This window comes from Oncorhynchus mykiss, chromosome 7, assembly GCF_057628025.1.
Source record: "Oncorhynchus mykiss isolate SJ-2025 chromosome 7, ASM5762802v1, whole genome shotgun sequence".
NCBI classification, from domain to species: Eukaryota; Metazoa; Chordata; class Actinopteri; order Salmoniformes; family Salmonidae; genus Oncorhynchus; species Oncorhynchus mykiss.
In genome coordinates this window covers 36,184,028-36,200,903 of record NC_143028.1, presented here as the reverse complement: position 1 = coordinate 36,200,903, position 16,876 = coordinate 36,184,028, and the positions used below count along the sequence as shown (strand labels likewise).

At 41.6% G+C, this 16,876-nt stretch overlaps 1 protein-coding gene across 1 annotated transcript; it reads left to right on the top strand.

Moving 5' to 3' along the window:
* Positions 1 to 989: 989 nt before the first annotated feature.
* Positions 990 to 14,624, top strand: LOC110527776 (mitochondrial import inner membrane translocase subunit Tim17-A). Its single transcript, XM_021609280.3, has 6 exons — positions 990 to 1,311; positions 5,340 to 5,439; positions 7,538 to 7,601; positions 7,711 to 7,839; positions 8,068 to 8,178; positions 13,820 to 14,624. The coding sequence occupies exons 1-6, from the start codon at positions 1,286 to 1,288 to the stop codon at positions 13,891 to 13,893; spliced, it is 504 nt and encodes a 167-aa protein (XP_021464955.1). The 5' UTR covers positions 990 to 1,285; the 3' UTR covers positions 13,894 to 14,624.
* The last annotated feature ends 2,252 nt before the right edge of the window (positions 14,625 to 16,876 follow it).

The following is a 16,876-nucleotide window of genomic DNA, read 5'->3' as shown; positions in this document are numbered from 1 at the left end:
AAAACAATAGAAATAAAAAATATAGCTGTGAGCAGCAATGAATGGGGTTCACAGGATGACAGAAAGGACACAAGATCAACTGAATAACAAAGCAAGCACTCTATAATGTAAGAAATATCTTCCTTTATGTGCAATCCAGTATAAATACAAAATCTGGAGTGAAGCTGACGTATGGTTCATGAGGAGAAGAGGAATGCAGATGATTTTGTGCATTATTGCCATATATGCAAAGAATTAGTTAATAGTTCCTTTTTTTTAAATATAAATACCAAATTTAGTGTGGTTCGCCTTAGGGACGTCCATGATAGCGATGACAAGTTTCAAGTGGAGTGGATTTACAGTGGTTTAAATGGACATTTGTAAATAACTCAGCCATCTTTTGACCAATCCCTTAGCTTTTCTCAAACAAAGTTTAGTGTAATTTTATCCTATAGTTTATGAGAATATATATTTTTTTAGCATATTAGCATATGTGCTAATATGCATCTACTGGTGTAGTGTGGCCATCTTTGAATCCGAAAGACCAAATGTTGACTTTTAGTCCATGAGAAGATTTTTTATGGTTATTTTAAGCATTAGCGTTACATAGTCAAAAAGGTGAATTGTTAATAGTTTCCTTATTCTTTCCAACAAAATATGGTTCATGGTAATGTCTTTGATTACCTGAAAAAGTTCCAAGTTGATAAACCATTGTGAAGTGGAATTACAAAGGATTCAACTAACCAAGTCTTTTCTGTAAAGCCCTAATAAAGATAAAATAATGCACAAAGAAAATACGTTTTTACTTATTTTGTGATGTTTGGGTGGCAGGTAGCCTAGTGGTTAGAGTGTTGGGCCAGCAACCGAAAAGTTGTTAGATCAAATCCCCAAGCTGACAAGGTAAAAATGTGTCATTCTGCCTCTGAACAAGGCAGTTAACCCACTTGCCTAGTTAAATAAAGGTTCAATTTAAACATTTAAAAAATAAAACATGTCATCTTCCTTCGGTTGTTTGGTGCTTTCAAGATAACTGGGAACTAAAAAAAACGAGGTCAAATAATGACGTCAGTGATCTCAGGTTAGAAAGTCAGAGCTCTAGAAAGTGGCCCGAGCTTTTGACTTGAAATTCCCAGTCCTGAAAGCACTGAAGTCGGAGATTTCCCAGTTCCAAGTTGTTTTGAATGCACTGAAGTCGGAGAATATCCCAGTTCCAAGTTGTTTTGAATGCACTGAAGTCAGAGATGATCGAGTTCCCAGTTGTTTTGAACGCGGCAATTACGTCAGAAGGGAACAGTGAAAGAACAAAATGGAGGAATACGCACGGGAGCCATGGTGAGTGAATGCATCTAGTGAACTAAATTGCAACACAGTGTTGCTGGTGTCGTAACAGCACAGCGATATAATCTGTTAAAATATACATGAAATATATATTTAATCCAAACGAATATTTTAAACCCCTAAACCGTCCGACTCCGAAGATGCTAGCTAGCTGAGTTGCTAGCCCACTTCAGTGACCTTGTTGAGTGTTCAGACGCTGCAGTTTGATATGTCAAACGTTTAGCTGTAATTTCACGTGTATATTGTGTGATACACATTATTCACCACAAATTAATATGAATAATTCCCACATTTGCTTAATAACTAGCTAATGCCCATGTAGTTAGCCCTGCTGCTAGCTCAATCAATGTACAATGTATGATGTAACGACACGTCTGCATGCTCCCTCATACGATAGCATATATATGAAGTAATTATCAGACACCGATAGTAAGTTAATGGTAACTGTTAGTCCACTCGCTAATGTGATATGCTAGCAATTGCAAGGGCTAAAGTTGCTCAGATAATGTGCTGTGTTATTAGCTACCTTTCAAGATTCTACAGTAGCAAGTTAGCTAGGTAACTAACCTACTAGCACAACGTTGCTACTAGTGTTGTCACGATACCAGGCCAAGTATCGCGATACAATGGGGAAGGGGGCATATTTCAGATATGGAACGCAACGCAATGTGCTTTACAGGAGTAAAATAAAAGCTGAATTATTTACTACAAGGAATAACTAAAATAATGACACAAACTGAACAATTTAAAAGCACCCTAAGGAAAAGCAAAGCTAAAAATATGTTTTAAGATATCGTTTAAATATGTCCACAGTTTTAGCCCCCCTCAGGTTCTGCGGCAGGCTATTCCAGAGGCTGGGGACATAATAACTAAAGGCTGCCTCCATGCCTCTTGGGCATTGGGATAGTTAAAAGGCCAGTGCCAGAGGAACTGCGGGACCTACTGGGTACATAACTTAAAGCATGTCTGACATGTATTGGGGAAGGAATATACATACAATTAATTATGCATATCCTTGTGGCAGTAAGAGGAAAACACAGTATGAAACCTTCTTTACTCTTCAGTTAACACACACACACTTTCCCTCACACACTTGGTGGTACCACCGCCTTCGCCCTACCAACACGGTCAGAAGTCACGTGTCTGAAGTCACGTGTTGCTGACAACATCGTGGGGGACTTCCAGAGAGTGGTGAGGAGATCAATAAACCCATCAACTTTGGGAACACACCCGGGACTTGAGTGATGCAACTCATATTCTCAATTTCAGTAATAAAAAGAGCAAGAAATTCAAATCAATGTCGTTTTACGAAATATAAACCTCAGTAACCGTTAAACATTTAATTTGTTAAACGTGTCAAGTCTCGACATCATACATAAACAAATGCATGTGTCGTATAAATAGGCACGCCACTCCATTATTTTGTGTGAAATTGTGCAAACCAAAAAATTACGCTGTGCCTTATGGGATTCCACTTCGCTATGAAGCCGGCAGCGGTGCAGGCTCAGTCGAAGTGCCTACCGGAGGGGCTAATTAGCCCCTACACCCTCGATAATTTTCACTCCCTCCGCTTTGGGACACTTCTGCAAATGAAAGAGGCGAGGGCAGAGAGGGATTTAGCCACTCTGTCTCCCTCTCTCAAAAGTACACACACCACTCTCTCACCCACAAACATACACACACTACTCCCAACTTAAAAATCAATCCACAAACGATACCCCATAATGACAAAGCAAGAACATGTTTTTAGAAATGTTTGCATAAAAAAAACCAGAAATACCTTTACATAAGTATTTAGACTCTTTGCTATGATACTTGGAATTGAGCTCAGGTGCATCCTTTTTCCATTGTTCATCCTTGAGATGTTTCTACAACTTGATTGGAGTCCACATGTGGTAAATTCAATTGATTGGACATGATTTGGAAAGGCAAACACCTGTCTGTATTAGAGGTCGACCGATTATGATTTTTCAACGCCGATACCGATTATTGGAGGGACCCCCCCCCCCAAAGCCGATACCGATTAATCGGCCGATTTAATATATATATATATATATATATTTAAACTTTTATTTATTTATTTATTTGTAAAAATGACAATTACAACAATACTGAATGAACACTTATTTGAACTTAATTATTTTATTTAACTGTTATTTTACCAAGTAAGTTGACTGAGAACACGTTCTCATTTGCAGCAACGACCTGGGGAATAGTTACAGGGGAGAGGAGGGGGATGAATGAGCCAATTGTAAACTTAATATAATACAATAAAATCAATTTAGCCTCAAGTAAATAATAAAACATGTTCAATTTGGTTTAAATAATGCAAAAACAAAGTGTTGGAGAAGAAAGTAAAAGTGCCTATATGTGCCATGTAAGAAACCTAACGTTTAAGTTCTTTGCTCAGAACATGAGAACATATGAAAGCTGGTGGTTCCTTTTAACATGAGTCTTCAATATTCCCAGATAAGACGTTTTAGGTTGTAGTTATTATAGGAATTATAGGACTATTTCTCTCTATACCATTTGATTTCATATACCTTTGACTATTGGATGTTCTTATAGGCACTTTAGTATTGCCAGTGTAACAGTATCTCTCTCCTCGCCCCTACCTGGGCACGAACCAGGAACACATCGACAACAGCCACCCTCGAAGCAGCGTTACCCATGCAGAGCAAGGGGAATAACTACTCCAAGTCTCAGAGCGAGTGACGTTTGAAACGCTATTAGTGCGCACCCCGCTAACTAGCTAGCCATTTCACATCGGTTACACCAGCCTAATCTCGGGAGTTGATGGGCTTGAAGTCATAAACAGCGCAATGCTTGAAGCACAGCTGCTGGCAAAACGCACGAAAGTGGGCCTCCCGAGTGGCGCAGTGGTCTAAGGCACTGCATCGCAGTTGTGCCACTAGAGATCCTGGTTCGAGTCCAGGCTCTGTCGCAGCCGGCCGCGACCGGAAGTCCCATGGGGCGGAGCACAATTGTCCCAGCGTTGTTCGGGTTAGGGGAGGGTTTGGCCGACAGGGATGTTCTTGTCGCGCTCTAGCAACAGCTGTGGCGAGCTGGGCGCAATGCACACTGACACGGTGTTTCCTCTGACACATTGGTGTGGCTGGCTTCTGGGGTTAAGTGGGCATTGTGTGAAGAAGCAGTGCGGCTTGGCTGGGCTGTGTTTCAGAGGTTGCGTGGCTCTCGACCTTCGCCTCTCCCGAGTCCGTACGGGAGTTGCAGCGACGAGACAAGACTGTAATTACCAACTGGATACCACGAAATTGGGGAGGAAAAGTGGTACGTTTTTTTTTCTTTTTTTTAATAAACAAAGTACTGAGTAAAGGGTCGGAATTCTTATGTAAATGTGATATTACAGTTTGCTAAAATAAAAAAAATAACTATTTTTGCTTTGTCATTAAGGGGTATTGTGTGTAGATTGATGAGGATCATAAACAATTTAATCAATTTTCGAATAACAACAATTATGTGGAAAAAGTCTAGGGGTCTGAATAATTTCCGAATGCACTGTAGATGCGCAGGAAGAATGGACCTTTGAGTGAAGACTGGTAGGGGATGAGTCTGGCTGATCACAGCTGCCACACGTGAGCTGCGCCTGAAAGTGATGTGGGCATTTTTGGACTGGTGCATACAAGAGACTAGTTGCTTAACAAATTTTTATCACAGGCGACAGCTGGATCTTTGAATCGGTAGGGCAGAAAAGTGTGGTAGTGTCATATAAAACGGTACTATGGTATTCTAAAATGTTGTTATAAATATCATGACGTTTTGGTACCGTGATATTACCGTGGTACCGGTGTACATTGCAACACTAGCCTACCCGTTATCTAACATTACTAGGTGGCAATCACACACTTTTAATAGCCAGTTGACACAAGCCTTCAGGCTACTTTACACTAGCTATCTATGTATCATGCATTTAAATGCACCTATGACCCTGAAGCAAACTGGTAAAGACCTGTGTGTTTATCTGCCTGTGTGTGTTCATTGACCATACTGTGTTTTTTCAGTCCGTGGAGAATCGTGGACGACTGTGGGGGTGCTTTCACCATGGGGGCCATTGGAGGAGGGATCTTCCAGGCTGTCAAGGGCTTTAGAAATTCACCTGCAGTAAGTTCAGCCATGCCAATAAATTCCCCCATGTGCAAAATGACACTGAACAAAAGTATAAACGCAATATAAAGTGTTGGTCCCATGTTTCGTGAGCTGAAACAAAAGACCCCAGAAATGTTCCGTACGCACAAAAAGCTTTACTTACATTTGTTAACATCATTGTTAGTGAGCATTTCCCAAGATAATCCATTCTCCTGACAGGTTTGGTATTTCAACAAACTGATTAAACAGCATGATCATTACACATGTGCACCCTGTGCTGGGGACAATGAAAGGCCACTCTAAAAGGTGCAGCTTTGTCGTACAACACAATGCCACAGATGTCTCAAGTTTTAAGGGAGCGTGCAATTGGCATGTTGACTGCAGGAATGTACACCAGAGCTGTTGCCAGAGAATTTAATGTTAATTTCTCCACTACAAGCCGCCTCCAACTTCGTTTTGGAGAATTTGGCAGTACGTACAACTGGCCTCACAACCACGTGTAACCATGCCAGCCCAGGACCTCTACATCCGGCTTCTTCACCTTGTTGTCGCCCCAGCCACCCGGACGGCTGATGAAAATGCTGTGGGTTTGCACAATCAAAGAATTCTTGAACCAACTGTCAGAAACCATCTCGGGGAAGCTCATCTGTGTGCTCGTCATCCTTACTAGTATCTTGACCGACTTCAGTGGGTAAATGCTCACCTTCGGTGGCCACTGGGACGCTGTAGAAGTGTGCTCTTAACAGATGAATCCCGGTTTCAACTGTACCGGGCAGGTGGCAGACAGCTTGGATGGCGTTGGGAGCAGAGTGCCCCATGGTGGGGTTATGGGTTGGGCAGGCATAAGCTACGGACATTGAACACAATTGCTTTTTATCGTTGGCAATTTGAATGCACAGAGATACCGTGATGAGATGCCGAGGCCAGTTGTCGTGCCACTCATCCGCCACCACCCCCCAAGTCACAAGGATCTGTACATAATTCCTGGAAGCTGAAAATGTCCCAGTTATTCCATGGCCTGTGTCATGTAAAAATCTAGACGGAGTGAAAATGTTTCCAGTCAATAATTGAACGCGTCTGTGTGGATTACTGAGCTTGTGGAGCTGTTTCTCTCACACACCCTCACCCTGGATTTGGCTAGGTAACAAGCATAATTAGCTGGTTGGCTTGTTCTTAGAGGTGTGCAGTCTTAACTTGTTTGCATAGCTAGCTAACTAAGAAATGTATGCACTGTCAATCGAAAACGTAGTCGCCCAAGTCTTTGCAATGGCAAAAAATCTCTCCTCACATAACCCTCAGCACTTTGACATGCGATTCCGTGTATTTACATGCTGACCTCACACCTCAACAAGCTTGTGATTGGTCAAAGTTAATACTCCTGGCCACCATTGATTGACAGATGTGGACATGCAGATTTGCTTCACACCCAAGATTTGAGGGAGGGTGTGAGAGAAACATCTGCATGTGCTCAGCCATCCACATAAAGTGATGGCATGCATTTATTGAACGGGATCTTTTTCATACTGGGAGAAATGTCATAGCATGACGTCACAATCAGAACGGTAGCAAACTAATTCACATGACAGCATGTATACTCACCAGAAATGTCACCAATTGAACATGTTTGGGATGCTCTGGATCGACGTGTACGACGGTGTGTTCCAGTTCCTGCCAATATCCAACAACATCGCACAGCCATTGAAGCGCAGTGGGACAACATTCTACAGGCCTATGCGAAGGAGATGTCGCCCCTGCATGAGGCAAATGGTGGTCACACCAGATACTGACTCGTTTTCTGACCCACGCCCCTACCTTTTTTAAGGTATCTGTGATAAACAGATGCAAATCTGTATTCCCAGTCATGTGAACTCCATATATTAGGGCCTAATGAATTTATTTAAATTGACTGATTTCCTTATATGAACTGTAACTCTGTAAAAAAAATGAAATGGTTGCATGTTGTGTTTTATATTTAGCTAGCCTATGGGATATGAAGGAACAGTTAAGTCAATTAGAGAACTGTTTGACTGAATTTTGTACTGTGCTGAATGGGTTGGGTATAGTGAGGTGTGAAGAATGAGGAGTTTTGATGCCATCTTCTTTTTGTTCTCAGGGGATGAGCCACAGATTGAAAGGTAGCATGACAGCCATCAAGACCAGAGCCCCACAGTTGGGGGGTAAGTACACGTCAAGTTCAAGCTTATTTGGCTCTTTTGTTCTCAGACTGCAAGTCATTGTTCCTTGCTCTGTCTGAAACTGCGTGAATTATGTTATGTTGTATTGTAGGTAGCTTTGCAGTATGGGGAGGCCTCTTCTCCATGATTGACTGTGGGTTGGTAAAGGTACGGGGGAAAGAGGACCCCTGGAACTCCATCACAAGCGGGGCCATGACTGGAGCCATCCTTGCAGCAAGAAGTGAGTGATAGTTTAATAATTCACATTTTAAGACAGGCATTGCTGTGAAGAAGGGGCCCTCGCGCTGTTTTTATTTCCGCATGCTTAACATACAACATGGGCTTGTAAATTCAGGGCATTCACGTAGACCCAGTGTTTGTTCAATGTAAATTGAGTTTTCTTTTGTTGATTTACTGTAAAGACTAATTGCTAGTCTGTTGTACTGATTCCTTTATTGTTTGTCCTCAGATGGACCAGTGGCCATGGTAGGCTCTGCTGCAATGGGAGGTATACTACTGGCATTGATAGAGGGAGCTGGAATCCTGCTCACTAGATTTGCTTCGTCACAGTTCCCAACTGGTCAGTGTGCCTCTCTGAGGAATGCTGTCTTATTCTGTAGTTGATTTACAGGGCTACAATGAAGGGTTATAGGGAGTGCAAATGTTTTATTTAATTTATTGAACCTTTTATTTAACCAGGTAAAACCCATTTGAGGTTAAAAACCTCTTTTGTGAGGACGACCTGGCAAGAAAGCAAAACAGGGAAATAGCTGCGCGTCCATAAAACATTACAGAATACAGAGTATACACAAAACACAAAGTGTCACAAGTTAAAGATACAATTGAAGATTAGAAACAACTGCAGTTATCACAAACGGTGTTGTCGATCAGAGTCTTAAAAACAGGCAAGGACACTAACTCCCCTAACTTTACAACCTTCTGAAGCATGTTCCAGGATGACAGGGCATTATGGGAAAAGATTGTCCCATCTCAGTTCTAGCCTTAGGAACATACAAGGACAGTGGCAACTGTGAACGAAGACTATATTGAGTGACTGATCTGGTCAGTAAGGAACAGAGATACAACGGGAGTTGTCCCATCAATGCTTTGTTGACAAAAGTGTAGGAGTGCTTTAGCCTCCTGGTGGAGAGAGAGGTCCATTGCAGCATAGCATACAAATCACAGTGATGGGTAAGTGAACTTGCATTTGTAATAAATCTTAAAGCACCATGATTAACTGTGTCCAGAGTTTAAGGTACTTGCTGAGGCCTTCATATAGACAATATCACCATAATCCAGCACTGATTTAAAAAAAAAAAAAGTGCTTTGAACAAGTTATTTTCTGACTTACATTGAAAAGCAAGATTTATTCATGAAATAGAAACTCAATTTCAACTTCAGTTTCGTAGTCAAGTTATCAATGTGTTGTTTAAAATTCAACTTTTCATCTAACCACATCCCAAGATACTTATAGGAGGAGAACCTATCAATTTGCTGGCCTGTTATACACTGCTCAAAAAAAATAAAGGGAACACTGAAATAACACATCCTAGATCTGAATGAATGAAATATTCATATTAAATCGTTTTTTCTTTACATAGTTGAATGTGCTGACAACAAAATCACACAAAAATGATCAATGGAAATCAAATTTAATCAACCCATGGAGGTCTGGATTTGGAGTCACACTCAAAATTAAAGTGGAAAACCACACTACAGGCTGATCCAACGTTGATGTAATGTCCTTAAAACAAGTCAAAATGAGGCTCAGTAGTGTGTATGAGCCTGTATGACCTCCCTACAACACCTGGGCATGCTTCTGATGAGGTGGCGGATGGTCTCCTGAGTGATCTCTTCCCAGACCTGGACTAAAGCATCCGCCAACTCCTGGACAGTCTGTTGGTGGATGGAGCGAGACATGATGTCCCAGATGTGCTCAATTGGATTCAGGTCTGGGGAACGGGCGGGCCAGTTCATAGCATCAATGCCTTCCTCTTGCAGGAACTGCTGACACACTCCAGCCACATGAGGTCTAGCATTGTCTTGCATTAGGAGGAACCCAGGGCCAACCACACCAGCATATGGTCTCACAAGGGGTCTGAGGATCTCATCTCGGTACCTAATGGCAGTCAGGCTACCTCTGGCGAGCACATGGAGGGCTGTGCGGCCCCCCAAAGAAATGCCACCCCACACCATGACTGACCCACCGCCAAACCGGTCATGCTGGAGGATGTTGCAGGCAGCAGAATGTTCTCCACGGCATCTCCAGACTGTCACGTCTGTCACGTGCTCAGTGTGAACCTGCTTTCACCTGTGAAGAGCACAGTGGCGAATTTGCCAATCTTGGTGTTCTCTGGCAAATGCCAAACGTCCTGCACGGTGTTGGGCTGTAAGCACAACCCCCACCTGTGGATGTCGGACCCTCATACCACCCTCATGGAGTCCGACCGTTTGAGCAGACATGCACATTTGTGGCCTGCTGGAGGTCAATTTGCAGGGCTCTGGCTGTGCTCCTCCTTGCACAAAGGCGGAGGTAGCGGTCCTGCTGCTGGGTTGTTGCCCTCCTACGTCCTCCTCCACGTCTCCTGATGTACTGGCCTGTCTCCTGGTAGCGCCTCCATGCTCTGGACACTACGCTGACAGACACAGCAAACCTTCTTGCCACATCTCGCATTGATGTGCCATCCTGGATGAGCTGCACTACCTGAGCCACTTGTGTGGGTTGTAGACTCCGTCACATGCTACCACTAGAGTGAAAGCACCGCCAGCATTCAAAAGTGACCAAAACATCAGCCAGGAAGCATAGGAACTGAGAAGTGGTCTGTGGTCCCCACCTGCAGAACCACTCCTTTATTGGGGGTGTCTTGCTAAATGCCTATAATTTCCACCTGTTGTCAATTCCATTTGCACAACAGCATGTGAAATGTATTGTCAATCAGTGTTGCTTCCTAAGTGGACAGTTTGATTTCACAGAAGTGTGATTGACTTGAAGTTACATTGTGTTGTTTGTGTTCCCTTTATTTTTTTGAGCAGTGTAGTTCGAATTTGCAAGTGAGTCCATCTGTTTACTTTCAGGAAATAGAAAACCATAAACTTTGTTTTCCTTTCATTGAGCACAAGTTTCAATTGGAAAAGCTGCCTTTGAAACTCAGATTTTATACCCTTCTGAGCTACCCACTGTGTTCTGTCAGAAAGGTAGTTTTGGAACCAATCCAATGCATCAACACTTAAACCAACCTTTTTTAGTCTTCAACAGCTGGGCATGGCAACAGTGTCGAAGGCCTTCGATAAGTCAATAAAAAGTGATGTTCTGAGCATCCAGAATATCACCTACAACCTTACTAACAGCAGAAATTGTACTGTGCTTGGCTCTCAAAATTCAAAAGGCACTCGCACATCTGAGCAAACCTTTTGCAGGTGCATGGCAACAGTTGAACAAGATGAATGAAAATGGAAACCGCACACTGCTTTTGATAGTATCACTGATCTTTAATAAGCTTACGTTTCGGCCTCACGGCCTTTGTCAGAGCTTTTGTGAATTTTTTAAAATTAGCACCCTTATGTAGACCTAGCCCCACCCACATCCGTTCCACACATGGAAACGGGTTGGAGGCGAAGGAAATTGAGATAAAACTGAGTAATTTTGAAGAAAGTCTTTCAACTGTGAGTTCACAAGTTTTTCTCAAACTTTTGCCAAAGCAGACAGTTTAGATATGGGACGATAGTTATCCAACTGGATCTCCACCTTTATGTAAAGGCATGACACAGGCTGCTTTCCAGACTTTTGGAATGGTATTACTCGCCAATAAAATGCTTAAAATATGAGTGAGGGGGGCAGCAATGATCTCTGCACCAATTTTGACAAAATACGGGTTTAATTCACCCGGGCCAGCTGCTTTCTTAATATTAATAGATTTGAGTTCCTTTACAACTTCTGAAAGCTCAGTCTCAGTAAAATGAAATGGATGAACCATAGGCCGACATGTGGCAGTTTCATTCACCGCCTCATTTGAGATGTTAGGTAGGAGATCATTATCAAATAAATGCCCAGCTTTAGCAAAATGCTCATTGAACATGTCAAGTTTATTCTTCTCAGTCACATCCAATGAATTTGAGGTCAATTTCAGCGCAAGACCAGAGGAGTTTGTGTTAGCATTCATGGATTTAATGGTTTTCCATAATTTCGTCGGATTATTGAGGTTTGCCTTGGTAGATTCGTAGTAGAAGCCTGATTTGTATTTCCGTATTAGCACGGTGCACTTATTTCTCAGTGCCCTGAATAACTGCCATTCAGTCTGGGAATTACCCTTTCTGGCTTTGGCCCATTGTGTATTTCGTTTTTTGGATCAAATCAGATAATTAACCTGTAAACGAGATTGTCTCTACCTCTTACCTGGTACTTTTTGAGAGGGGTGTGTTTATAGAATGAAAATAGGAGAATACCTCTTCGATATCTGTAATAAGTGCAATCATATCCCAGTTGCATGCATAAAGTTCATGCAGGAATGCCTGCTCACCGAACTGCCTAAAATTTCATTTGACTATGAACCGAGAGGGCACATCCAGAGTAATGATGCTAGACGGGCGGGCAGGTGTGGGCAGCGATCGGTTGAAGAGCATGCATTAAGTTTTACTTGCATTTAAGAGCAGTTGGAGGCCACAGAAGGAGAGTTATATGGCATTGAAGCTCTTCTGGAGGTTTGTTAACACAGTGTCCAAAGAGGGGCCAGAGGTATACAGAATGGTGTCGTCTACGTAGAAGTGGATCAGAGAATCACCAGCAGCAAGAGCGACATCATTGATGTATACAGAGAAAAGAGTCGGCCTAAGAATTGAACCCTATGGCGCCCTCATAGAGATTGCCAGAGGTCCGGACAACAGGCCCTCCGATTTGACACACTGAACTCTATCAGAGAAGTAGTTGGTGAACCAGGCGAAGCAGTCATTTGAGAAACCAAGGCTGTTGAGTCTGCCGATAAGAATTAGGTGATTGACAGTTGAAAGCCTTGGCCAGGTCGATGAATACGGCTGCACAGTATTGTCTTTTATCGATGGCGGTTATGATATCGTTTAGGACCTTGAGCGTGCAATCCAACCTACAGTCGTCTGATACACCAAAGTTTTTTAGCCAGACCAAACCCTGTAGATGAGAGTTTTTTGAGCATGTCACAGTAGGAGTCAAATGGTAACACAATGTGATCCCTCTGAAAGACTACAGCTGCTATACCATCAGTTAAAGTAGGGTGTAGTGGTATCTCTGGGTTAGGGAGATTTGTTTTTGATCATTTAGACTTTGCAATGAGCCATAACCCATGTAAAGCAGCAATTAAAACCATTTGTACAAAAATACACTTTTTTTTACCACCGAATCCAACAATTCACTAAAACAAAAATAAATAAATATATTCTGAGTCAATCTTTTGAAACCTTAAATTCCCTAAAAATGTTAAGCTGTTTCCTACAGGTCTAGTAGAGTTAGAAAGCAAGTGTGTGCCTGAGCGTTGTTGCCTTTAAAACGGTCAGCGCGTTCAACAGCCGCTGCAGGAATGTACTGACATGTATTTCGCCCAATGTGTGGGTCTGGTCAATGCACCCAGTCGCCTTGCAGTAGGCTACAGCACAGTGAGGCAGAGCGGGCACAGTGGCTAGTCCACCCAGCAGGGGTATCCTGGGCTAGGAAGCCCAGCGCATCTAGACGTTATGTCACAGCGCAGATACCGACCTCCAGTTTCCACCGCACAGCAAGGCAGGAGTGGAGTCAGAAGATTCCGGTAGAATGGCGAAACACAGATTTAAAAAAAAAAAAAAAATCGAACTCTGACCATCGAAGAGTATCCAAGGCTAGTCGGCCCAACGTGTCTGGACCGTCAGTCACAGCACTGATGTATACTTTCTCGACTTTCAGGAAGGGCACCACACCTGCTTGATCTCCTGTAGAAACCAGCAGATGTCAATTTAATGCTTTGATCCTGTAGGATTTTAGATTTTGTCTGTTGTTTAATGACAAGTCTCGCAGCCTATAACAGTTTTGCTAAGTAATAAAAACTTGTAACACTTGAAAGAAACAGTGTGACACAACACGCTCAGCAAAACTGCCCTGCCGCCATCTTGCATTGGATAGTGTTATTTATATTGAACATGGACGAATGACTGCTTACTGCCAAGTCGTCTTATTAATGTATTATCTCTGATGTCATCTCTCAATTCTTCCCCTTCTATAGGTCCCCAGTTTGCTGAGGAGCCAGCCCCCATGCCTGCCCCCTCCTATGGAGGAGACTACAGACAGTACCAGTGAGAAGTTCCTCTCACCCTCTAGGCCTTTTTGAAGTTACAATTAGGAAATTGAGGAAATTTTTACGCAATTACAATTGCACCTAACATTATGGACTGGGTCAGAGAACTGAAGGGCAAATTCACACTTTTTTTCCAGAGCCGATGTACAGATTTGCCTTTTACCATCCTCAGCCTTGTCAGTTGTGTTTAGTTCACCCTAAATCGGTTAAAATATCTGAACGAGGGAAAAGCTTGTGGGTTTGTGCAATCATACATGCATGTATACCCTGCAAGTGTGACAGATAAACTAGAGCTGGTGTTGAGTCAAGCTCAGTGCCATGGCTGTCAATGTCCAGTCAAAGATTGATTCTATCAAACTTGTATCATGTCTTTCATGTGTATATAAAGGCTTTCCTGCATGTATTTGGCATGTATTGCTTATTTGCCTTATTGTTCATCGTATCCTGTGCTTGTGCGTGCCGTTTTGTAAATGAAAGAACTAGGCTGGTATTTCATTGAACGGTATAAAAGGCAAATATTCATTATGCTGTCCCTGAAATCTTAGGTTTTATAATGACTTATTTATTTTTTTGGTAGTTGATAATTAAATGCTTTATAGTTTAACACCAAGAGAGAAGCAAATTACTGCTGGCAAAGGATGACCTCAAACCTCACCAATTGCTCAGTGGTCCTCATGAAAGGGGTTGATACAACTTGTCTGAATGACAGAAGAATAAAAGTTGTCAAATAAAATGTCATTTTGTAGCTTTTGTTTAACTTTCAAATTATCACAAAGTGCTACTTTATTTCCCCTTAAACTTTTTTGACACTGAAAAGATTTGAAATGGTCTTTGTTGGTGTATGGTTATTGAGTGTGCTCTTAAACATATATTTTAGGATTGCGTTTCAGCAGGGCTGGAGCAAAGCCTGCACACCCAGTACATCTCCTGGATGAGGGATAGCCACCCCTGCCATAAATCATGCCACTTGATTAATATAACCTCACATCTTTTCACACCATTTGCTTTGGTGTTGAGTGGCTTACGTTATTCAGAAGCTACTGGCATCTCGGCCTGGAGAGCTCTGTCTCAAGGACTAAAACCAGAAAACCCAAAGGTGTCACCAATAGAGGGCAGTATACACTAGATATCCTGAAAGATTTGTCCATGTCAGTTTTCTTTTCAGTAAAAAGCGAGGTGGCGCACACCCAGAGATAATTATTTAGTAGAGGTCAGAGGTGCTGACTAACAGTTAATAAACTGTAAGCTATAAAAATAGAGTCGCACACTCTATATATAAACTCCCAGTAATTTATTGGGTAAAACACCAACGTTTCGGCATCACTGTGCCTTCTACAGGTTAATGTCATGAATGCTTGAACCAGGTTATGTCGACCAGCAGTGCAATTTAGTGCAACCAATGACAATAGTGAAGGGTGTGTCATAATTATTAGGTTGATTAGAATGAATTGAGTGAAACTGTTGAAAGACAATCGTTTACAGCATATAGAATATATTAGGCTATTCTCATATGGAACATAATTTGATATTGTAAATAATATTAGCATCAACATACATTATTGTTTAATTTCATTGACACATATTTCTAATTGTTTCCATTTTTTTTTATTTTTACATGTAATCTTTTGGTTCAACCATAATGCATTGTAAGCATCATCAACAGGGGGAACATATTGGGTATATGCTGATAAGCTGTAGAAATAATATATTAATTTATAAGACTTCGTAAAAAAAAGAGAGAATAAAGAAGAATTGTTCATAAGAAGGACCTGAGATCAAAGTCAATATTCAGACCACTAGGGGTCAATGTTTTTAGACAGGATATCCAGTAGGACTCCCTCTAGTAGTAGGATCTCGACGTTAATCTGCTCTCTTTGGTAGAGTAATATGCTCAATGCCTGTATGTTTGAGGGAGGAGATAGGATGGTTAGCTTCAACAAAGTAAGCTGCTACTGGATAGTCAAGTGTCCTTACACCTGATTGAGCTGCGGTGTTCAGCTATGTGTTTTAATTGTCTTTTAATTTGTCCTATGTGGGCTTTCCCACATGAACAGGTGATGAGATAGATTACTCCCTTTGTCTTGCATGAGATGATACCCCTAACAGGGATTTTTCGACCTGTACGTGGATGTCTGAAGAAGGATGTTTTTGTAGTGAAATTGCACTGTGTGCATGAGCCATATTTGTAGTTCCCTTTTGGAATGGGTGTCAAGAGTGTCTGAGTGGGCTCAGGGGGCATGTCAGACCTCACCAAGCTATCCCCAATATTGCGACCACGCTTATAGACCACCAGTGAGGGTTCCTTGTAAAGGTGTGCAGTTTTTTTTGTCAGATTGCAGAGTACGCCAGTGCTTTTTCAGGATTGCTTTCATTTTCTCCGAACACTTGGTGTAATTAGTGCAGAAGATTGTTGCGTTGTTTTCAGTGTTGGTTAAAGTACTAAATTGTATACTTGAGTAAAAGTAAAAATACCTTAATATAAAATGACTCAAGTAAAAGTAAAAGTCACCCAGCAAAATATTACTAGAGTAAAAGTCAAAGTATTTGTTTTTTAAAAGTACTTAAATATCAAAAGTAAATGGAATTGCTAAAATGTACTTAAGTAGTCAAAGTCTAAGTATAAATCATTTCAAATTCCTTATATTAAGGAAACCAGACGGCACACACAGGGGCACACTCAGACATAATTTACAAATGAAGCATTTGTGTTTAGTGAGTCTGCCAGATCAGATGCAATAGGGATGACCAAGGATGTTCTCTTGATAAGTGTGTGAATTGGAGAATTTTCCTGTGAAAATGTAACGAGTACTTTTGGGTGTCAGGGAAAAAGCATGGAGTAAAAAATACATTATTTTCTTTCGGAATGTAGTGAAGTAAAAGTAAAAGTTGCCAAAAATATAAAAAGTAAAGTTCAGATACCCTCCCAAAATATTTAAGTAGTACTTTCAAGTATTTTTACTTAAGTACTTTATACCACTGGATGTT